Source organism: Pipra filicauda, unplaced genomic scaffold (genome assembly GCF_003945595.2).
Source record: "Pipra filicauda isolate LSUMZ 115617 unplaced genomic scaffold, ASM394559v2 scaffold252_size1811890_pilon, whole genome shotgun sequence".
NCBI lineage: Eukaryota > Metazoa > Chordata > Aves > Passeriformes > Pipridae > Pipra > Pipra filicauda.
The window spans coordinates 1356417-1381509 of record NW_024104368.1 but is presented as its reverse complement, the minus strand read 5'-3'; the positions used below and the strand labels follow the sequence as shown (position 1 = coordinate 1381509).

General features: G+C 42.3%; 1 protein-coding gene across 24 annotated transcripts in view; it reads left to right on the top strand.

The window, feature by feature from the left end:
- ADGRL3 (adhesion G protein-coupled receptor L3) overlaps positions 1–25093 on the top strand; it is a 512372-nt gene that overhangs the window by 346955 nt on the left and 140324 nt on the right. For all 24 annotated transcript variants that reach the window (XM_039382062.1, XM_039382059.1, XM_027725031.2 and 21 more), the window contains one exon: positions 17775–17855. In XM_039382062.1, the coding sequence (XP_039237996.1) occupies positions 17775–17855 (81 nt within the window). The remainder of the gene's footprint in view (positions 1–17774; positions 17856–25093) is intronic.

Sequence of the window (25093 nt, the reverse complement as noted above, 5' to 3'; positions counted from 1 at the left end):
TGTGTGTATATATAGATACATATTTGCATGTTGGTTAGAAGTATTTGAAAAAGAAGAAATTGCAAGCTAAATATACATTTATTCTCTTGGAAGACAGGGACATACTCAGTAGCATTACAGAGGAGGGTTTTTTCTCCTTAGATGAAGCTGTCCCAAACAGTACACGTGATCTGATAGAGACAAGCATTTGATAGGCTTCCCTGATTCTACTCAGACATCAAGATGTTGTGCAGACCTAATTAATTTGATTTTGCACATCGCTACAAATGCAATATAGGGAATTGATATATTTCAATCCCTCTCCCTCCCATAGGATCCTCTCCTCCAGGCAAGACTACTTGGGCTTTGGCAGAACAGTGAAGGTCCTTATCTCTGTTGGACAACATCAACTGGCCAATACTAAGCTTAATGGGAGAGGAAAGAGACCTAGACCAAACCAAAGTGGGGCAGCAAGACTGTGAGGGAATGGATAGGTTCCTGAATTAGGCAAATTTCCTATAATTTGCAGTGAAGCAAAGACTCGGTTCTGTCTTTGACACCATTAGACTGTCTTGATTTGTTAGACAGTGCTTTCCAGCCTCTGATGTTTCCAAGTACACACACTGCTTTGAAGAGGAGAGAGTACCAGCCTGATGGAAATTCAGAGACAGATTTTTGCAGACTGAAGAGGAGTCATGCAGGTGGCAAATATTTGGAATGCCGCTGCTCTCAGCCTCCTTCTCTATTAAGGTTGAAGGCTTTTTATACCACCCTGGGGCTGAGATGTAGAAAATTGTACATTTAAACATGGAACATTTTAGTATTACCCAAGGAAAAAAAAAAGTTCTGTGGAACTGAAAGATTTGATAACCCTTGATTCAATGCTGTTTGAAAGTCATAATCTTTTATAAATTTCAGCCTTTTGTTCCAGGTCATAATAAAAATAGATCCTTGCACATCATAATTTCCTTCGGTGAGCAGGTTTTTCTGACCAGTTTTTTTCTGTGTAATGACGTTATGGCCCCTCAGTCCAGTGCAGTGTAAAGCTTGTGTTGTTGATTTGAGCCCTGCACCCTAGACTCATTACATTTTTAGACCAAGCAAAGAAACTGTGGTTTATCTACCTAGAGGGGATGTAACAAGGAATATTCCCTGCCTTTCTAGCTAGCCCTGTAACTATTTTATGTCTGTTTCATATTCCGCCATTTTCCATAGCTCATGACTTTCATCTGTGGGTGGCAAAATGTTGGAAAGTCTTGGCAGTGATTGCTCAACTGACCAGGCAGAGTCTTAAGTTTGCTGTTCACTCCATAGGAAGATCAGCCGCGCATCTTGCATTTTGCTTTGGGGAAAAAGGAGCAAGCGTGCCAAGCAAATTACTTATTTGCAATTCTGGGATGGAATCTTTTATCTTCATAAATCTCATATTAGGATACGTATTGTAACTGTGCCCAGTGGTGATATATTTGTCTATATAAAAATCAACACCTTAACTGTGCATAGGGAGCAGACCTCTGTGTTTCACCCTAGCTACATTTGATATCCAGAGTTAACTAGGATTGTCCAGTGTTTATTTATCTGTTAACGTGAAGCTCTGTGCTTCATCTGTATTACGAGATGCAAGGGCTGAGATTCAGCTTCAGGCTTACATGGAGGGATTGGCATTTAGCAGGGAGTGCATTATGTGCCAGGTTTTCTGATGGTTGGGTGCATTGCACTAACAACAAACCAGCAAGAGGAGCTGAAACATGTATGGAAATGTCAAATGCCAGGAGTAAAGGAATGACAGAAAGGTGGCCAGCGGAGTTAACTGTCAATATGGTCTTTTTTATGAGGCCATCGTTTGTTGCAGAGCTAAGCACAGAGGACTTTGGTTAAAAATTAGCCTTGGTGCCTTTCCAGGGTATGTCTCTGAATGAGAGACAGGGATAAATCCAGGCCCTGCATCTTCTTGAGCTGGGCTGAATTTCTTTCTGAATTTCCTGCCATCCTAGGAGCACAGGCTTGCTTTTCCACTTGATGTTGTAGGGTCCTTCTTCTCCAACTGTAGTCTCACCTGAGTGCTTGGATGCTCACTGTTTTCTAGCTAAGTCATAGTTATCTAAGTAATTTTCAGATGGTCGTGATATTTTCTCGTTTCATTGCACCCCACAGTAAAGTTATTGCCTGTTTTTTTCTGTGCATGTTAGTGCTGCATTCACAGTATTTTTAAATTTAATTCCTTTGGTCTGAAACTGGGAGATGTGGAGCAGATCAAAAAGGGTTTGCTGACATCAAAGTTTATCTACACAATCACTGTCAGCAGCCTATCCTTTGGTTATACATACTAATCAGTTCTGATGTTTCCAATGCATTAATTTGTCTGTGACAATTTTCTTAGTTAAAATTTGAGCAGCAGGACTGCTGACCTCAAATTACCCTAATTTCTTCATTTTAGAGACCTCCTACTCAGTAGGAGGTTGTAGAAATTTTGGTAGATGTCCACCCACTTGGGGAGATCATGATAGAATTGTGAAGTTCTGCTTTGTCCTGTGCCTATGGAAAATGTAAGATGCATCAGTTCACTGGAAAGTATTATTTTAGTTCAGAAAAGCTTCTGAATTGGCTGATCTTTATAAACAGGGTTGAAGACCCTTGCCAGCTTCTGGTGGTCAGAGGGTAATGCCAGATATCTGCTTGGCTTCCCATCACTCCCTTTTTGTCCAGCTGCCCCTAGTAAAAAAGTCCACTGACAACTTGAGGGAGGAAGCCTACATGGAAGATGGGTGCTGCTGCTGGCAGCCCATCGCTGTGTTGCAAATACCTGTGTTGTATTAGAAATTGCTGTAAAGTGTCAGTTTTTCCCTTCCTGCACAATGGTTTCTTCCCAGATGAATGCAGTTCATTGCTAATTGTATCACTGGTCCTGTCTAAGGCTGGAGAGGGCTGGGTCCACAGCTCACATGGAAAGGTGCAGCCCAGCTGAAGGCAGCAAAGTTGCAGCCATTTGCACCAAGAAAAGAAATAGTCTTTTGTCTTGTCGCCTCTGCAACCCCAGGGCATGTTGCTCCTTGCTTACTTAATTGCCAGTTTAATCAAAACCTGACATGCTGTTTCAAATACTGTTTCTCCCACTGAACACCTCAAGCTGTTGCAGCGTTTCAGTGAGTGTGTCCTGTGTACACCATGAATAGCTGAAGTGTATGGTTCTGATTCAGGGTGCCATATATCTGAGCAGATTTCAGCTGCCTAGGCACTGTGGCTGTATGATGATGTTCCTGTTCCCAGCTTATTGTTGACCTTGAGAGAGGTTATCCCCAGCAGAGCTGGTAGGACAGAGTACATGAGCACTCATCTGCTCCAGTGCAAAGTCCAGCAGCCTGACTTTGTTATCAGATCACCAAGGGGTTGACCTTCTGGAACTATCTTTTGCTTTCTTCGTTTTCTAAATGCCCCCAAAATATACAAATTTTCACAAAGATGACCCTACAATTTGCCCTCTGAACTTAAACTTCAGGGCTGTCAGTGCTAGTGACTGTTGTTGAGCTCAGTGATGGCTTTTCCAGAGCCTCAGCCTCTGTGATCACAGGATTTTCAGTTCTGTTTAAAAGTATAAAAGTCATCTGGCATTTCTAAGTGGAAAGAGGTTTTACAGTACAGGTCCTGAAGACAGAGGCACAGCAAAGAAAGGCCTAAACACAGAATATTTATTATTTCTTATGGATTTTATTTGCTTTTGGTTAAAAAGTCCTAGGATGTAATCTCAGAATTTGGGTGTGTCTCTCCTGATTTGTACATGCTTGAGCCTGAAAGTGAAATGTCCTCCTAGTGCTGACTTCGAAGCAATGCCATTTCAAGCACCTGACAAACTGAGGCTTTTTCACAGGTTGTTTTTTTCTTAGTTGTCCTGGGTGCTCTAAGCTTGTTCCGGTCATTTGTAACCTTTGTAATCAGCTTGACTGAAGTACCTGGGGACAACCTGCAGCCGTGCTCATCCATCTTGTGAAGCAGAAAGCGTAGGAGTTTGCCCTCAATCCACAGCACAGACACTTTGTTGCCCTCCACTTTTCCCTGCAGTCGCTCACTTCTTTTGTTCTCACACCTTAATAAAATCTTCTAGTGTTTTCTAAACCTCTGCTTATCCTGAGCAGAAAGCCGCCTTTGTGTCAAGTAACAGGCAGTTTGCAATCTGGCCTCTCATCTGTATGAAACTAATTGGAGATTTTTGTCTGGCATCTGGCAAAGGAAAAGCTTTCAGAGGACTTGCTCCCTGATCATAGCGATACAGAGTTGGATGCCAAGGTCTCCAACCTGCTGTGAAGGTGCTTTTTGTACTTTTGTCCTTTTTGTAGGTGCATCAGGGTTATCTTTTTCTAAGTCCTCTTTTTTTTGGTGTTCCTTCCCCCCCAGGACTTTACCCCCCCTCTATTTACTGTCCCTCTTTGCTCCTGTTTGATTTGCCTGGAAATAACAACAGCGTGATTCCTCAAATCCGGTAACTTGAGAAGGAAACCCAATCTCTAATTAAGTCATCCCTGGAGGCAAGGACAATGAAAGCTTGAACTCCCTCACAAAGAAGTCACCTGTGCCAAGGAGCTTAAACACACTTTGAAATGGCAGACTGGCACAGAGAGCAGTGCAGCCACCTTCCTCAGGGGCTGGAGAAGGGAGGCAGACTTTTGGCTGAGGCTTGCCCAGGGTTCAGCTGGTTTGCTTAGGGGCTGATGGCTGGATTTAGAAAAGTGAATTTATACTGCTATGACGGTGTCACTGCCATGGTAGGGTTACAAGTACTTTCACACTGGAAATTCTTTTTTTTTGATTTCTCTTCTTTCTGTTTTTTAAGCAGATTGTGCTGCCTAAGAATCCCTCTGCAGCAAGAGGGCTTATTTGTAACACAAGTTACTGAAAGCAAAACACTCTTCTATCAGATGCTTGTGTACACACAATTCTTGCTGTAGTGATAAGTGAGCCATTCAACCAATGTTACTTGAAACTATCATGTCAATCAGAGCTGGAATGGCTGATAGTATTGAGACTGTGTATTCAATCCCAAGATGCCAAGCCAGAATGGCACCCCTTTGAATGGCACCAAAGCCACTAAATACCATTAGATACAACCCTACACAAGAAGGATTAAACAGGGTTGCCCTCTCCTTTCCCTGATCCAGGCAAGACAAACATGTATCCATCCTAGGCTCCTCGTGGTTGTTACTGCAGCTCAGTGTGAAGCTAATGCTGTAGAAGTTGTGAATCCCACATAGGTCAGATACCTAGTCAGAAATACTGGTGTTTTTTCTTCCTTGCTTGGGTCATAAGGGGGTGAAGGAAGAAATTCCTGTCCCTGACAGAGGACAAGTTGACCAGAGAATTGAAGCTTGAGTTTGCCAGTTCTTCAGTCAAAAGATCATTAAAGAAACCTAAGTGCAAGGTTAAGGGTTAGCCTGTTAGAGGAAGTTTACCTTGAAATGGTGGTCAGGGCTAGCATGTATGAATATGTAAATATCTACATTCATTAAGGCAACTAAAGGGGAAAAAGAAGTATTTTTATTGGGTGATTGTGTTTCAGAGGTGATGGAATATATGGCTCAGAACAATTTGAATATTTTCTGTTGCAAAGGAAAGTACTCTGAACTAAAGCTATCTATTAAGTTCATAGTAGCATATTTTACTGCAAAGAGCAGGAGCCTGAAGCAGAAGGAGCTGAAAGAATTCTCAACTGGGCTGAAACACACCACCTTTTGGGTGTACTTTTCAGATCCCTTTTCAATCATGCTGTATGTCTCCTGTAATCTTTTTGAGGGCCAGACTCACACATCAGAAGTGATGTAGTGTAACAATGCCTCTTCCCCTGCATGCATGCAGCTAGATCATTGGGATCAGGAAATTCGGCAGTGCCTTGGGACCCTTGCCCCAGTGCTGTCAGACAGAACAGTGCCCTGGCAGACCTGTGTGCTGCCCTTGCAGAGGGCAGACATCCAGCATAACTCATACAGTGCGAAGGAGGCTCAGGCAAGAATTAATTTGTATTGTTCAAGAAATACCAATCAGGATCTTATTGTTCTAGGCAGTGTGCAGACTTATAATCAAAACTGTCATCCAAAGGCCTACAGTAACATCATGGGAACTAAGATAAGAATAATTCTGAGACATGCTTGAAGGGCCTTAAGGAATGTAGGTTCCAACTACAGAATATCTGATACTAAAAAATTATATTTGACCTTGTATGAAACATCTGGTCTGTAGATGTTTAATGTATGAACCTGTATTCGGCTCACAGTTATTGTAAAGTCTGTGAGCTTGTGCAGTTTCTGACCCATTGCAAACTTCTCATTTCCTGACCATGTAGAAAGAAATAAATGTAGGACGACAGCATCAAGAGAACAGATAGTAAAACCTCCTGTGTCATTCCTGACTCTGTGAAGCAGTGAAAAGGGACATGGTGAAGTGTATAACTAAGTCCATAGCTGACTTCACCAAAACTAAAATTGGTAAGCTGTAGCTTATCAGTTGTAGTCTGTAGACTTCAAATCTCTTTGAATCTATAAATTCTATGCAATTCTACCGCATGGGTCTTTAAAAAAAAATATCAAAATTGACCACGTTGAGCATGAGTTTCTTCAGCTGGCTTTACAGGAGGTAGGTAAAGAGAAAAAATAAACAAACATTACAATGTTTTGACACTTAGCTAGAAAAACTGTGGAGAAAGACCCAACAAGCAAGACAGTGGTCATGGAGTTAAAAAGCTGTGTTACATGAAAAGGTGAAAAGAGTGCAAAAACAGCAGAGCCCTAAACTGTCTTTGCAAAGCACTTTTGGGCTGCTTGGCGTTGCTTTATTGTAAAGACCTGGGGATTTCTGGAGTTCCCGACCGAGGTAATAGAAAGAGGTGCTTCTTTACTGACTGTGACAGGAGCGTGCCTAATTTTTGCTATAAAGTGTTAAAAGTGCTCCCAGGATTTGACCATCAAAAATTGTGTTCAAAATTGTCACTGATGCAGAAAGGTTACAGATATATTCACAGCTAGGGACAAGGTTTAAAAATGCTTTGGTTTCATTTTCCTTAGGCTGAGGAAGGAGGAGATGATTTCTAATGATTATTTTAAAAAATTCCAGTGGGGCTTTCTTTGGATGGCTGATCCGGCAACTTACCTTTTATTGGCATTGGAGATGAACTCAGGCCTATTGACTCTGCTTCCTATACTCTTAGTGTCTGCACACAAAATATATTGAGTCTGCCCTTGCTGGCAGTCAGAAAGTCCATATGTAGTTGCTATATGTGAATTAGAGAAATTGTTATATTCAGATCTGTATCTGTGTGCAATGGGAAGATGCAAGAGACTTTTGAGACCTTCCCCTTCCTCTCACAGATTTCTCATCCAACTAGGTTACTGATGAACAGTGCAGGAAAAGTAGGCAATCTCCCCTCTTCTCCCCCTTCTCTGACACTGAATTGAAAACATGGATTCTTTAGGAGGCTTTTGATTGAGAGAGAAAACATGAAAACAGAGAGGAAGTCTGTCAGAGTTAGATCAATTTGCCCAAACAGCTCAGTTTTTCAGCTGACAGCATTTTAGCACTCAGAGGGGAGTTGTCAAAATCTCTCTACAGGCAGTCATGTCCTTCATGCTGAGACATACCTTATATTATCTTGCAAAGAATGAAGAAAAGAAAAAAAAAAAGATGAAGTGGCTTAGATTACTTTCTTTTAGACCATGAAGAAAATACCCACCCTTGTTTCATTTCTTCATCAAATAATGTAGTGTTAATCTTGTTTGCTGCTTGATCACTCGCTTTGAGATGGAGTCTGTCCCCTCTTGCAGCATCCCGCTGCTGCACCACAGCTGAAGCTTGGCAGCAGGCAGGAAGCAGAACCAGGCAGGCTGTACTGCCTGTCTCAAGGCTCCTGTGGCACATCAAAAGAAGTGATTAATGCAGTTAGGGTGCACTGACCCACTCGGAAAACAAATTACTCATCTCTTTGCACTTTTCTAATGAGAGCAGTTGGTAAAAATACCTGTAATGAAGAAGATTGCTCTGGTGCTTTATTGTTTGGCAGTCTTTTTGGGGCTGCAGTCAGAGTGAGGAATAGTCACAGAAACGCATGGAATATAGCAGTTAAGGTTTGAATAGTATGTTGGCCACGTGGCGATGGAAGATGAGTTGATTTAGCTGGACAAGAGGATGCACGTCAGGAGCCAAAGAGGCAGGCCTGTGTGATGAAATTGTTTCTTGGAGTCTTGCAATCATGAGTGCCTGGAGAGAGGATGTAGAAGGTGAGAGAAGTTGGGGTCTCACCTGCTCTGGAGGTGGTGGAGGAGAAAAAGAGAGGATCCCAGCAGAGGCATAGGCAATACCGGAGAGGTACAATGTGGGGATGGAGGCTATGCTACACATGCAGAGATGTAAAGGTTGGAAAATAAAGACACAATTGGAAGGGACATCTGCTATAGGCTATCACAAATTGAGGAAAGTGAGAGTGACAAATTCTTGGACCACATCACACAATGTTTGAAACCATGAGACACTTCAATTACTGTCTCCAGGCTGGTGACTCACAGATCTACCTGTCTACTTCGGACATGTCTCCTACCTCGCAATCCACCATCTCAACTGATTTCTCTGACAACCCCCCTAGATTCTTTGCCACTGAAATTTAGGCTCAGCATGGCAAGAGTGACTGCCTGATTCCTCCTTCTCCCCCACTGCTCCCCTTTCTGCTTGAACAAGAGCAGCATAAGTAACAGAATGACAGGACTGTGTCCTAAGCTCTGCCTGCAAGGAGCAAGTGTGCTGTAACACGTTTGGCTTTCATTAGAACCCTTGACCTGGAGTTGTGAGACATAGCTCTCTAAATTATGCTGGCAGGTGGATTAAAAGCTGTCTGAAAGGCATTGAAGGAAGGTTGCAATTGGTGGGAGTCTCCCTGGGGCAAGGGGAGAGTCTGGTATGGGGATGGAGGGGACGTCCAGATACAATGCCACTACTGTTCCTGGGTGCAGTTTTATGTTACGGTTAAACTGATAGCTGTCACCATCCCACCCCTGACTCTTTTATTCTTGACCTTTCTTTTGCATCAGATCTGGCACTGTTGCCACAGCAGCCTGAATTGGTTCTGCTCATTGAGCCAGTGGAAAACTAGTAATTATTGTTTTCAGTGACTTGTTTTCCATCAGATCATCTCTAGCTGGCTCTGTTCTTGCGTTAATTGCCAGATTTGCTGCAAGAGAGGGGATAGGAATGCCTGGCCATGTCACAGGGGAGAGAAGACTGCTGTGAAATGGGTTAGCTGTAACACAAGGCTGCATCTAAGAGAGATGGAGGAGACAAGAAACATGGGTGATAGTGAGAGCACAGCAGCAAAGAGCAAGTCCTAAGGGAGCTCAGGTGGGGAAAAAAGAGCAAGCAACAGGGGAAAAAAATAAGGCATTATCATCTCAGGCTGGGAGGCAGCAGGATTCCTTCCCCTCAAAGAGAAAACTGAAACAAAATCTCATGGCAATGAGATCTGTTGCTCAGTGTCTGATAATGAGAGGAGGTGGACAGCCCCAAGGAGACACCTTTCAGAACAGTGTAAGGAACAATCTTGCCTCTGCAGGAGATGGACTGGATGGCTTTGGCTAGATTTCCCCCAAAAAGCTCTTTCTAACTTTTCTATCCCAATTCTTTTCAGCCACACCTGAGGCAGAACAGGCTGGGCTTGACCCACTAAGGAGGTTGGAAACATCCTGTTTGACTTTTGGGACAAGAGCAGAGTAAGGACAGCAGAAGCTGGCACAATGCACTTTGTATTAGATTAAATCTCTGAGAGGTGGCCAAGGAAACCTCCCTGGGTTCACCGTGCCTAAACCCGCTTTGGGTGGTTTGTGGTTACCAATATTTGTCTGCTTTAGGGCTCTGAGGACTGCATTGGTCCAAATCCCTGTGTTTCCTCTGCACCATAATCCTTCTCCTCCTGCCCCATGTTTTTTGGTGAAGGTGATTGGTAAATTATATTTCATAGGACAGCGAGTATGTCTGGGAGAAAAAGAAAAATACAACGTTGTGTTTCTTTAGCCTACTGGGCAAGGTGCTGGGGAGAAAAGTTCAAAAAATGTGCAGCCCTGGAGGTCAACTCCCTGCCTTGGGCACTGGGGAAAGCCAAATTTGGATACAGCCTTCTTTTATGTGTTGCCGTTTGGGGGTAAGATAAGAGGTCTTTAACACTGTTTAATTATAATGGCGTGGATGAAATATTTCCTGTGTATTTTAGTTCTTCTTCCTTCCCAGCCCTTACACCAAACTCTTGTACCACAGGAGAGATTCTGGGATGTGCATTGGAGGATACAGAGCATCACGGGAGCCAAAGTGCTTCTAAATTTAATGTTTTAAGTCCTTAACAAAAGGATGAGGTCCATCTAAACACCAAACACAAATTACAATGTTTCCTCATCAAAATGAGGAATCTCGGTGTGCCTTGAAGAAGCTTATTCACCCCTGACTTTAGCTGGGACAGGAGTCCTAAATGCTCCTTGGAAAATACTCATCTGCCACTGTGAAAAGCCTGCAATTGCTTCAACTGCTGTAATACTCAGACAGTTTTTAATCCATTCCTTTGGCATTATTTTTGTCCTTATTTTAGCCCATAGCTCAAACCTAGCCTAGTCATCCCAGGTAATGGCTGTCACAAGAGGGACAGTTTGGTTATCAAAAAGGTTTGATTTCCTCCTTCTTATGGTTAGGGCTGTTGTTTGTTGTGACAAACTGAAAACAGAAGTGGTACTTCCTCAGAAAAGTCTAGTCCATTTGATCACACTTTCTGTTCGCGCAAGCACACTGCCAGGCACTGCTTTTGGATTTGCATTTAATCTAAAACATGAGACGCGAGTGTGACAGGGTATTAGCCAAACATCTCCCCAGTTCGCCCCTTTCCCTGCATCCCTTATTGAGCTTTCTTCCTTGACTCCAAGGTTTTCTTTGTATTTGGCAACCCTCTTGACTGAGGATGAAGTTTTCTTTGGTCAGTACTGGGGAACTCGGCCACAAACTTGGGACAGGCAGGTGAGAACACACCTCTTGCTTCTCATCTGCAAATTGGTTCCTTTTGAGTTTTCCTGGTGACCCCTCTCTTTGAAAGGCGGAGAAACAAAATGCATGCAACAAAGCAGGGCTTTTTCCAGAAAAAAACACAGTCCTTCATCCCCTAAACATGAGGACATAATGCTGGCATTTGAAAAAGCTACTATTATATGCTTTTTCAGACAGCTTCATAAGAAATGTGTAAGTAAACAACATAAAATGTTACAATATTATAACTTCTGTCAAGAACAGTATGGGAGAGGAAACATTTGCTTGTTGTGGTGTCTTTGCACAGGAGCCCTCTCCTCGGTGTGGATGGAAGGCTCTCTGTCAGCACCCATTGAGGCTACCGGTGTTGGTAGTCTCCATTTTCAGCAGGCAGACGTGACCAGGAGCTGTCCCTGTGTGGCAACCACGCTTGCATGTACCCTGCTTTTCCTGCTGCAGTTGCTTTAAGCTTGCCATGCTTCCCATTATGAAATACGGGAGGCAAAATGGGAAGAGAGCAGAGATAATGTAGTCAGAGAGTTCCTGTTGGAAAAGAGGGTTTTCTTGTATTCAGAAGCATCCACAGCTTCGAGGGAAGGACAGGGAAATGACCCTGGGAGGGAGGGAAGAAGCGGGAATGGGTGGGTTGCTGCTACCCTAAGGAGTTAAAAGGCCATTGAAAGATGAAAGGGAGATGTACAGATGAAAGAGAGATACTCCATAAAAGGCCATGAGTAAATGAAGCGGTGGACAGAATCAGCGCTAACTCTGACACATCTGAGGTAGAGAATGGCTTTATAAAAGCTTTATTTAAAAAGAAAGCTCTTAATGCAAAATGGAAGAGGGTGGGCAGTGAGGAAATGATGTTTTGTAAAGATAGTCATTGATGGAAGGCAGAAAAAAAGGCTGCTGGGAGAAGTCTGAATATATGCCGAGTAATAGACCTGAATGAAATTTGTTTAATGGCATGTCAAAGGAGCGTGTTTGCAAAACTACCAGTTTTTTAATTTCTCTTTCCATATGTTTTTATGTATGCCTACATATTATGGGATTCACAAAGACTCATGAGAGGAGAAAAAAGGTCAAGAAAAAAATGTACTGATTTTGGAAATTAAAGACTATGAGAGAGATGATCCTAGAAATTGCAATCCAACTAAGTGAAGTAGTCTTCTGTTAGATAATAAATAATTTTTTGAAAAGATCCTGTTAACATTTAGAGAATTACAGAAATGTGGCCAAAAAGTAATGTTGTATCACAGACAAACTGGACTGCTTTTAAAAATTAATATTTTCAGTTACATGGAAAAAAGGGCCACAGCATGCAAAGAATACTTTATCTGTAAAGATACTAGTAAAATTGTCAGTATGTTTTTCAAGACTTTTCCTTAGAATATGTATTTAGCATATTTAGTGTATGCCTACCCCATTCTTATTAAAAAAGGGGGAATTATGTGAAGAACTGAAATCAAAGTCTGAGGAATTGATGTTTACTTTTATGGGTATTAACTCATTAGTGATCCAAGCAAGACTAAAATACGAGGGATTAAATCCATGGAGGTGTCTGCATTCGGAGGTGCAGACAACAAAGGATGTAGGAGAGGCAGTACCTGGGAACATGGGTCATCAGAGATACCAGCATGAAATTAAATTAAATCCTCTGCATGAAATGCTAGCTAGATTGTCTAAGAAGGATCTTGAGAACTGGTGAACCTGTGGAAGACAAAGCATGATAAAAGAGCCTGGAAAATGGGTAGAAATCTCAGTAATCCGACATGACAGCAAAAAAATGTGTTGCAGTGATTGCCTCTGGATAAGGACAGCAAAGAAAGGGGACTCTCACCCCTTGAGAACAAAGAGTTTGAAGCATGTTTGTTTAAAAAAATATATCTCCTGATGGCTGCTCGTTGCTGCTGCTGGAACTGGGTCAGGCATGGGGCAGAACTGCAATTTAGGTGCACGTGGTGTCCATACCCACCATGGTACCATAGGCACTGAGCAAAGGAGCAGTAGGGAAAAGTGAGAACCATCCGTTCTGGTGATTTTAGTTATCTTCATAGCATTGCCAGCTTTAGGAGACAAGTAATCAGATGTTTAGGACATCTCTCATCGTATGGTTTTAAAAGTCTTATTTTTAGTCGAGTAAATGTCGGTGTTCTTTTTCTTTGCTTTTGGGGGTTTGAATCATTCAGTTTTCTATTCAGGTTTTCTCTTTGACAGTGCACAGGAAAAATCTGAGGTAAAAAATGACCAAGGGCCAGGAAGAAAGGTTTCCCATGTGCATACATGACAACAGGAGTTGCGCTCTAGAAAAATCAAATGTCACAGGCACTGGAAACTTGGCATAGGATCAGGAAGGAGGCCTGCCCTGTTAGATGCTACAAACAGTGGGTATGTTTCTAAAAAGGATCAGGGGGAATGGTTTTAATAGATACACAGGTGAGACTGCTTTGTTGCAACTTTTCTTGGTTAGTCCATGCATTCGTAGATTTTTTTCTGTAGTTTTATATCATTGCATCTGTAGATGACTAAATCACTTAGGGGCAGATTTTTGAAGATATGTGGATGTTTACTTTCTGTCTGTGAGCATCCAGATCCCTTTTAAAAAAATAGTAAGAAGAAAAATCCCTTAGGCCAAGCTATTATATTTCTTTCAGTCTTCACAAAACATTATCTTTGTTCTTCCAACTTATGGGCTTTTTAAAATGTATTGTATCTCTCATGTGTCAGACCTGAAAATAATGGCCAGTCAAGCACTTTTTCTAATTCAGAAACACCTTTCTTGTTCCCTCTACCCAAGGGAGGCCATGTCACCAGATGGATTTTCAAGGTCATATCCATATTTTACTCCCAGAATTGTTACTACCAAACATGCTTTTTTTTTGACGTTGTCACAGCACATGCACATGGCTGCTATGAAGGCAGGCTGTTTGTGGCTACTTGTGTCACACTTACTGTTTGCCCTGTCTCACCTGAGATGGTTTTGATATTTAGGCAGTGTTGGCCGGACCTGAATCCTTGTATTATGATACAAGAAAAGCAGATCAGGACTGATCCACAGTTGTCTTCCAGTATTACCCCTTGTTGCCTGTTGCTCCCCCTGCCCAGCACCTGCCACTGACAGGGAGCCATGGCCATTGGCCATGTCAGTACCTGGATGTTTCCAACAAGAGGAGTAAGGGAAATGGAGCACAACCTTAGCTAGTACATAAAAAATTGGCAACTTCATCAAATGTTACTTTGATGATTATGTTTGATTGCTGTTTACTTTTTTACCTGGGAGCCGGCTGCGGAAACAGCAGATGGTTATAGGCAGGGTGGGATCTGGAGAAGGCCATGCAAGCTGTTATAATATGAGGCATGGTGAACTTCCCATCAGCAACAGAGACATCTTGACCTCTGGTATTTTATCAGAAGTCTACTTTTTTTTTTTTTTTTTCATAACTAAAAGACAAGGTGCAGTTTTCTTTGGAGAATCCTTCAAAATTCAAAAAGGAACTGACACCAGGCATTTCCACTCCAATAAGCACAGGTACCAGGCCAGCATTCAGATCGAAGAACAGTCAAACAAATAGGCTAATGGGTTTATAGGTGTGTGTGTAGATATGAAAGTATGGCAGCTGGAGAGATGGTAAGGGAGGCCAGGTCCCACCTCTTGGTCCTGCACCTTTGTCAGCTCAGACCCAGTGTGCACTAAAAACGACTGAAGGATTGGAGAGACTGGTGTCGAGTGTTTCTGCCTTCTTTTTTTTTTTTTTTTTCTATTAAGGGTCTCACATCCCCCTTTTCAAGTGCTTTTCTGCAGCAGCTGGAACTAAAGAGGGGGAGATAGGAGTCATTCATTCCTAGAGCCAGGGCTTGCAGTAGGCATCTGAAAGTGCAAAACTCACTCAAAAGGGTCTGGGAGTTGGCCTCACTTGGCAAAACTTGTTCTGTCAGTCTTTGTTATCAACTTGAGCTGCATCAGTATTATCAGTCTCAAAATCTTCATAGGTCCATTAGGTAAAATACTGGTTTTTAATAGAATCAGTGGCAGAACTTGTAATACTGTTAAAACCAGGAGTACTGTGTTCTTGTGTACCAGTCCCATTGCCAGGCCTTGATTCAAACACCTCCCCTTGCCTCTCTTCCCTCAATTCTCTGAGGTCACCACTGCCAATAATAGCAAAACCAAAGCAAAAATGTGATTCTGTTGATTAATAAGAAGATTTGTAAAGTATCCTGATTCTGAATGTATCACTAGGGACTCAGCAGTGGAGAGCCTTTGTTCCTCAAATGGGAAGACTCTTATGAGTCTGAAGAACACCTGAGCTGGCATTCGGGCCCAGAATATAAATCACAACAATTGTTCACATTGCTTTATTCTAGAGGGAATATTAAAACCCAAAATTTGATTTATTAGCATTGTTGGAAGTGTACAGTCTAACTGAAGTCAAGTTTGGTTGTTTTTTTTTTTGGAAGTAACTGTGTTTTGCATCAACAGCAAGTAGATAAAAGCTTTCTGTAACTTGTTTCATTTATCACTAGAGAGCATTTGATACTTCCTCCATATAAGGTAAAAGCTTTTATAAAACATTAATAAGCTTCCATGGTTATTACTGATTTGTAGTGAATGTCTAAACAAACTCTTGTAGTCTTTTATATACTGTACACGTATCTTCTTTACTCTGGCCTAGCCCTTTAAGCTTACAGAATCATTCTTTTTTGGTTTTGAGATTACTTGGTCCCAAGAAGACCAGGTGATTAAAAAAAAACACAAAAGAAGCAAAAAACAAACAAACAAACAAACAAAAAACCCCCAAAAAACCCCAAACCAAAACCCACATGTTAACAGTGTGTCCATAGGGCAGAAAAGACCACCAGGCTCCTGGGTTGCACTAGACAGAGCATTGCCAGCAGATCAAGGGAGGTGATCCTGCCCCTCTACTCAGCTCTGGTGAGACATATCAGAATGTTGGGTACTGTGCTGGGCTACCCAGTGCAAGAGAAACAGGGACTTACTGGAGCCAGTCCAGCAAAGGGCCACAATGATTATTAAGGGATTGAAGCATCTCTGTGGGGGGAGAGGCTGAGAGAGCTGTGACTGTCCTGGACCAGATCATCCAGGCGATCTTACTGGCAAGTATAAATATGTGATGAGGGGAAATAAAGAAGATGGAGCCATGCTTCTTAGAGGCAGATAGTGGAAAAGCTTTTCTTTTTTTTTTTTGATGTGAGGGTGGCCAAGCACTGGTACAGATTGAGCAGAGAGACTGTGGAGTCTCCATCCTTAGAGATACTAAAAATGAGATTGGACACTTGCTATGGGCTCTTGTAGCCCTTGGAATGGATTAGGTGATTTCCAGAGTTCCCTGCCAACCTCAGCTCTTTAACGTTTCTGTGGTATCTTTGATGCAGCAAATGCTGAGACTGTTCTACGGTTATAAGGGCACTATCCTGCACATTGAGCAGCTTGGAGTGAGAGCAGATCGTCTGCCTGTTTCTGCTGCAGAACCAAGCAGCTATTAAATGATGACTTGTGCACACTAATGACAGCAAATGGATTTTTAACATGTAAACGAGAAGAGGAAAGCAGAATAACTCGTTATTAGCTATGGGTTTGCCTGAAGCAGATTTCCCATGTTAAAGCACTTAAAAGCAAATACAGAATTTATGATGTGTCAGTAGATTTTAAACCTGAATTACGTCCAGTTGCTGTAATGGCTAATAATGCAAATTATCTGAGTCACCCTCAGTGTAAAGCAGTAAATATAATTTGCCCATTCAGACACACTTCTTTTTTTTGTTTTTCCTCTCCCCTTTCCCATTAATATTTTATCTCCCTGAAGAGATGTTTTCCACATATTATGTGCACCAGCATACCGTGCTTGTGGTATTCCTGGATGTCATTACAAAGAAGCCTGAAGACTGTGTCGCTGCTCCACTGCCTGTGATGCTAGCTTGGAAATTGCTTGGAGCAACAACAGCAAGTGTCAACAGGGAGCTGTATTAATTATTTGGAATGTGTCTCATAAGAGGAATCAACTCCTTTTATTGCAGAGCGAATATTACTTGAAACGGGAAGGTTACCCTAACTGTTATCATAATCTATGTGTCATTAACTTTCCATGTTTAGAAAAAGAGATTAACAACCCTGTAAATTGTTACAGTAAATAGATGAATTATAACAAAATGTTTTTATTACAAATAGAAGTTTCTTGATATAGTTACCTTCAAATTGCTGGAGAGGACTTGGGTCTGAGCAACTCTGAAACCGCATGGTGGTGTAGGGAACCAAAAAGGTTCCACTGAGGTGAAAGCAATGCTGAGTTCCAAAAAATGATGTTTGCATCTTCTGCAGATGGGACAAACAGGTGGAATTGTGCTGCATCCCATGCTTCCTTCAAAAATTGCTGTGACATAGAAATGCTTGCTTCTCTCTCGGAGTAAGATGAACACATTGAATGGGCTTGTGTGAAATCAGTGGTCTTCTGTAGCATATGGCCTTTCAAGAGAACATGGTGCAACACGTATGTGGTAGTGGTAAAGCAGGTATAACTAAAGTTCAGCAGAGTACCCATGTCTGCAAGGAAAAAGCAGAAGAGATGGGAGCATTTTCAACTTCTCATCAGATGTCTGCAAAACATGGAAGTTCCTTGGGAAAAATGCACAATAGAACAAAATGCTTCAAAACCTGTTTTTAAACCAGTGCCATAAAAATGCTGTGCATTTGATTATAGCCCTGATAGATCTCTGTAGGAAACAGTGGAACTAAACCACTTATTTGTCCACAGGGCAGGCTCACCATGGGCAGGTTTCCTACATTGCCCCACCGATCCACCTCGATTCGGATCTGGAGAGACCGCCATCCAAGGGTGAGTCAGTGAGACAGCCTCCATTCATGGCATTGTGAACCAGCCATAGGCGTGGGTACATGTCACTCACTTGTTCATAGAGCCTCCATTGTAAAGTTATCACCCTCCATCCAAGGACACTCTCAGGGGTAAATTAATTCCTACAAGAGAGATGTATGACAGGCGACCATGTCCCATATGTCCCATTACATAACTTTGAACATACCATCACTTCACAAGCTATTTTGCTCTCCCCACTAGTTTACTCTTGCAGGGACAGCATACCTTAGATCGTGCCCTCTGTCCTGCACCTCTCCCTCCTAATGGCAGTACAAAGGCACAGGGAGCTGATGGCAGAATGCAGAAGGGGAGATTTCAGCTGCCCCTTGGATGAGTAAAGGGTTCAGAAGGGGTTGTGCAGTGGTTCCAACCTGGATTCAGTCCTCATCGCTGTTGCTTGAGGTTTTTTCTAGACTCATTAGAGGATGACTGTAGAGAATGACTCAAATTTTAGGGGAGCTCATTGCCCTTGGGAGTAACGCTATAGTAGCCAGTATTTATGGAGTAAGTCCAGAATAGCCCTTCTAAGATAGGTGCCTCTCTTGAATGGCACAAGTAAAGCAATATGAATGTAAGCCCTTGATTTCTCTGCCTCATTTGGAGGATCATCCCCTGGCTGTGCTTTGCTGAGCCCCTGGTGTTTGCCTTTGTGGCCTGGGGAAGTGAGTTTATCCCCAGAGCAAGCATATGTGCTGGTGCAGACTTCTTACACCTCCTTTTGCTCCTTTTAGTTAGATTGTCAAGATTCATGTAGGATATCAAAATTACCAGCTTGTTCTTGGAATAGATAATAGCAAAGCTAAAATCAAACGGGAATATGAAGGGATTTCTTGGTCAGCTCTGTAAGTGTATATGAATATCAAACACAGGGAATGTTGCAGAAGAAGAGAAAGGGAGGAAGAGGACAGCCAAAACGTGATAGCATAGAGATGCACTGTAGCTTAGGTTTGTTTTTTTTTTCCTTTTTCCCACTCTCCAAAGGGTGCTACAGTGGCAGAAAGGGTACCAAGTTGACCTTTGTAGTGATTGTCATCATTCTGCCACAACACTGTAAGGCTATTGGTGTGTGTCTGTGTCCACACTTGTTTCTCTAACTGCTCTTAATTGAAAAATACAATGTGTTAATGCAAGATTAATCTGGATAGACACACTTGCATTATGGAATATGAAGAAAGCTGTCTTCTCAATCTCACTTTGTTATCCATCTCTAATAATCTGGGAGACAGAAAAACCTTTCTGTTGGTGAATTGCAGCTACAACTGCAAACCCTGTTCCTCCAAATGGCCCAAGGGCTTTGTGGGCTAAAGAAAAGCATAGTGTTAGTGCTCTTGGCATGAAAGTCTCCTTTAGTTTTGACTGAGCTTTTCCACCAGCATACACGTAGCTAGGTTCTGTAACTTGATCTTAAATGAACTTGAACTTAAATGTTTGCTGAGTTTTTTCCCTTTGTATGTGTGAATGTGTGTTTGCTTAATGATGCAATAACAAAAACTAAGGAGCTGAGTCTTACTGCACAGCAGTCTCAGCATTATCATTCCATAGCAGTTTCTCTTGCATCTCTGCAAGGTGAAACCACGTGGTGGTGGAACTTGGATGTGAGGATGCCAGATTCGCAGTCTTCTCTCCCAGTCTGGTCTTGCCATGAGTCAGGCTGGTTGAGTGTAATCTCCTGACAGTCTGCAACCTCCATACAGCTTTGAGTGAACTACCCTGAGATTTGACACATGCATCTGAGATCATCAGCTTCTAAGTCACTTGAAAACCTCCAGTTCTATGGTAAAATTTACTACCTTGCTTTTATAGCAGAGCACTCCAGTAAGGCAGAGACAGTTATGACTTCCAGGACCTTCTGGCTCTAGCTTGTCATTGATTTGATGAATCAGAGCTTACTTAGAATAGGTCAGTGTAAATCCTTGCCTTGGGGTCTGGAGCAGCCTATGGAAGACTCAAGGATTCTGAAACAGCAGCGGACAAAAAGCTGTGCCTTGCCTTCTCCAAGAGAAAAGAGCTAACAACTAACAAAAACCTTCAGTGATCTGGTGTTCATGAGGGCATAGCTACCTCAGCAAGATAAATGGCAGTGCCACCAGGAGCGGGGCAAAGTGGGTCAGGCAGAACAGTTGCAGTGCTTGCAGAGAAGGTAAAATGGAACTTTTCCAACACAAACTGCTACATTAACTACTTTCACCAGGGCCTCCACTCCCCTGGTTGACAAATCTTAAAGAAGGAGCTGCTTAGTGTGGAAGGACTCATATTACTGCTGCTGTGCATTGATAAAAGGGCTTGAATACCCTTGTGTCACTTAACAGGAGAGGGCCAGGGAGGAAGCCAGCTCTGGAGGCATCAATCTATTAGCTGGTGACTAGGGTCTGTTAAAAATGTAGTAATTGGTACTGTTTCCTGGGGGAAGATCAAGGCTTTTCTCTGGCCCTGGCATGTGGGACATGTAGCTTTACTTATTTACCTGCTGCCTCATTTCTAGGCTCAGAATCCAAAATCCATTCGAGTATTGTAATAATATTTTATATTTTAATACTTTTTCTAAGTATGTTAGGCCTACATTTTTTTGTTTGTTTGGCTGCATTTTCTGACACCTTAGGACATGCTGAGGTCACGTTCCAAGCTTCATCCCATAACCACAGGAGCTGTTTTAAACAAAGGAGTTAAAAATACCTGTCCTGAAAGTCTTGTTGTTCCTTCACAATTCCTGTAGCTGGAACTCTAAAAACAGAGCAGCATTATGACAGCCGGCATAAACTACTGATGCTTTTGTCTGCTCCTTTGATGCTCTTCATTTCCCCTCTGCATTCACCCTCACAGTAAGCTGAACACCAGGAGCAGGTCAATGTTGCACTCAGAGTGGCAAATAAAAGAAGCCACCATACGGTTTTAATTGTAATTAATGGAAATAGAACCTGGGTAGCGATATAGAAGCATCTTTCCATCCTGTATTATCAAAAAAAATATACAGCTTTAGTGCTCCTGTGGGTCTACGCAGTTACAATTCTCAGCTGAAAGATTTATTTGTAACTGCCTCTTCCTTCTCCTTTTTAAAAATTTTATCACTGGTGACATTTACACACATTGTTTATGCATGCAGGGAGTTTCTACCTGCCTTTCAGAGTCCTGATGCTAGCAGTGAATCGAGTATGAACTCCAGTAGTTTACTAGCACATCAGTGTCACCGTGCATTACTGGGTAATTGCTCTGAACCACTGCTCTGTACAGCCACACAGTGATGACACTGTACATCACTTAATAGAAATGAAGCCCTGAATCAGCATTCTTCATGAAGATACTTCTTATTCCCCACCCCCTTTTTAATTTGAGGCTGTTTTAGAATTAGTTCCATATATGAAGCACTGTTAACCATTATTTTTACACCTCCTTGCAGTCCAGCAATCTGGATGTGATTACATGATTTTTATGCAAGTGTTTACACCTTCTGTGTACAGAATAATTCCAGGGATAGCTGAGACCTTAGGTTGTGATCTCACAGACTGAAGATTAAGCCTGTGTTTCAGAATGGATCACTGGTTACTGACAGTAGCAAGGAGTTTCATAGATGAGAGTGACACTGATACTTTGGCTTAGGAAGGGATTTTATGGAATTATCATATATAGTAATAAATTAAATTTAGCATTTGTACTCAAATTCTGCCAGGTACTAAAAAAACAGTAAAGAAGTGAATTAAACTCACAGAGTATGCAGACTAAAACTATTTATAAAGCTGTATAGAAACAGATTTTAGCATATATGTGGAATCATATTAAACATGAAAGGTATGCCTGGCGTTTAAAGCTGGACAGACTGAGAAAATCTCCTCCCTTGTTGAACTGATGTTTTGCAAAGGTGTCCTTTAAAATTGAAGCTCAGAGAGTAGTTATCTTGGAGATTGATATGCTCGAAGACAGTACATTTCCAAAATATTAACTGATAAGCAAAACTGTGTATTGGTCTCCAGTTCCCAATATAAATAACAAATGAAGGAGGCACAGAAAGTTCTACCCCTTCCGTGCAGATTTCGCTAGCCAGGGAGGTTATTTTGGCCCCATTTAAGGCACTGTGGGAGGTTTTTCTGTAAACCTCAGTTATTAGGTTCATCTTCCATAAACACAGAATCTGGCCCTACTCCTTAGGCAGCATGTCAGGGAGACAGAGAGAGGTTTTGCTGGGTTTACCCCTTGATTCTCTGTCTTAGTGGCATGTTTCTTTGTGCTTTCTTTCTTCAAAACTGGATCCATTCTGCTATTTTTCTCCCCTTTTGTATTTACAGTGTCTGAGGGAGAATCATCCCTGAACATTAGCAACACTGTTAAATCTTATTACCAAAAATAGAGTAGGTTTTTGTAAGTATGCATTCTGGATCTTTTTTTTTTTTCCCTCCCAAAGGTCCCAGAGAGGGTCGATGGCTTTGCAGATGATATAGGAGATCTGACAGCTGGGCTTACTGCACAGCCCCAGTCCTCCTTCCCAGGTCCAGAGAAAGGGGAGTGCTGGGCAGCGAGGCCCAGTGGCACTCCTTGCCTTAATTCAAGCTGACACACAGGGTCACGTATCCCGTGCTCGACAGGCCCTGAGACACCAGCTTGCCTGCCTCTCCCTCCCCAGATTCAGTGCTGTGAGAGAGGTGCTGCATAGGAGTTTCTGCTCCAAGTTCATGTTGGACAGGCACATCCTTATTTCCGGGCTGGGGAAGCCATTTTTCAGCTCAGGAGTCCTTTACACTGTCCCTCTGCTGCTCTCTGAGGTCCAGCTTTTACTCACCCTGTTCCTTCCCTTTAGAGTTAGTTACAGCTTTGCTCCTTAAGGCAATATTATTTTCCTGATGTCCTTCATGTGTAAGAGTCCAGGGGAGAGACTAATTCAATACCTTTAAGTAAAAAGGATCATGCACTTGATGCTATTTGTGGTCTCCTGTGGTCAGGACCCTTATTCCCTGGGAAAAATGCAATTCTGGGATGCTATATAGTGTCCTACTCTTCCTTGGTCACGTGCAGGGTTTTCTTCTTTGCTTTTGCTCAGCCTTTTCTTCAAGGATAACATCTCTCAGCACTTCTTTTTGGCTGCCCTGAACCCACCAGAGGATCTCACTCACTCACTCCAACATGGGGTGTACATGCTCATTGCAGCGAGCCAGCGACATTCTGTCATCTCATGTGACTTTTCTGGCAAGGAGGGTATAAGAGGCATGCAGATAACTGGTATTGAATGGGATACCAGTTGGATGGGAGATGACTGTTCACCATACCTACATGGTCAGTGTAAAGGTTTTGCAATGACTACAAGCTTCACATATACAGTGAATTTGAAGCTGCCTTGCTTTGAAGAGGTCCGTACAGATTTGTTTGCTGGGTTCCTTTACTGTTTGTTTACTTCTTATTTGAGTTCTGTATTTTTTTGTGATGAGTCTTCAAACGGCTCAGCGTTGCGGCAGGTTGGGGTTTGGGTGGTGTGGTAGATGCAGATACAGGAATGTATTGCCAGGTATGGAGTTTGTTTGAGTCGTGAAGCTGGTGGAGGTGTGGGTGAACTCTAATGTGAGGATACAATGCTATTCTCAGTTTTATCCAGAGCTCTCTGAAAATTTCTCATTGTGACTCAGATATGTACCAAAATGTCCACCCTTCTGGACTACACTGATTCCCTGAAGCAGGCAGCTGCTTTGAACATGGGCCATGCTCTGCATTTATTAATTTCTCATTAGGCATTATGGGTGGTGATAACCAGTATCATGACCAGAGTAGCCGGAGCTCCTGGAAATCTTGTAGCCAACTCATAGTCCTCCTGTTTGCTTGTTACCATCAGCGAGGTCCCACTTTATGTCCTGTAGGTATTCTCAGTCAGAAAGAGTTAATTGCGTGCCATTCGCAGTTTTTGTTTTTACTATGGTGTTGAACTGTTGCTCTTATTTCTTTGGAATGTGTGTTTTCACTGCAGAGGAGCACCTCGGGGCATTGCTGTTTATTTATAAGATAACAGCGTTTGCTCTAGCAGAAAGCTGGAGCTAACGAAGTCTCTCAAGGAGGAGTGCTAAATCCTGTATGCTGGTGGAAACTGTTCAAAGTATTTACACTTGAAAATATTTAAGAATTGGGGAGGGGGGGGGAAGGGGAGGAACAGTCTGAGTGATATTTAACACCTTTTCAATTATTCCTAACCAACTGAAAAAAAAGAAAGAAAAGGCACTTTTTAAGTAGCTTTTTTCACCAGCTAGCTGCTGCCTTGTAAAGGAGTTTTGCTATGGAGATCAGCATGAACAGTGATTTAAAGATGCCTTGAAATGTTATTCTTTGTGGGCTGTTTGAAGCTACCATATGACCTGATAAGCTCAAAATGGACAAAGACGTGCACCCAGGAGATTCTTTTGACAGTGGGTTTCATTTTCCGCTGTACTGAGTTTTGCCACTCGCCATCAGTGGAGGAAGTTTTCACCCACCTGACAGTGGCAACAGCTGGAAAGTAGAGTCAGCTATGGTGGTGCACCCTCAAGCATCACTAATCTAAAGTGAATGTCCTATTACCAGCTTGAAAAAAAGCCGTTGAACCAAGTCCAATGTGGAAAAAAGAGCGCAGTGCTGCATACAGCATGAGACCCTTCTCGAACTTTTCTTTTTTTCCCCTTTTCTGCCAGACTAATTTTTGGCTACACTTCCCTTTTTGAAATATTTATAGGGCAAATAACTGTTTTAAATGAGCAGATGGGGGAGACATAAGACAAGCTGTTAAATTAATAAACATGTGTGGTGCTTTATCAGTAAGGGAGCCCATTTTGGCATTTCTTCTGGATGATTTGTACGGCCTATCACCATTGCACCTGGTGCAGGGACGAGAAATGGGCACTTAATAACTAAACAATGTGCAAACTCCTTCCATTATAACTTCATTATGTCAGATATAATCATCTATAACTAGATGTCAAATACATAATTTATGTCCAGCTCCCCTGTGGAATAGTGGGCATATGAATGAATGGCCCCATTAATGGGAAGGAGCTTTTACTGTAACTTTTCCCCTCCTGGTACATAGTCCATTTTGTCATCTGGTATTAATTCTGAATAATTTCAGGGCTACAGAAAAATGCCTGTTATATTTATATTTGTGTAATGGGAGAAGATGGCAAATAAATCATATGAGAGATCAAATTTCAGGTTCAGTGATTTCCTAAGCCATACGCCCGTGTAAAAGAGATTGGTCT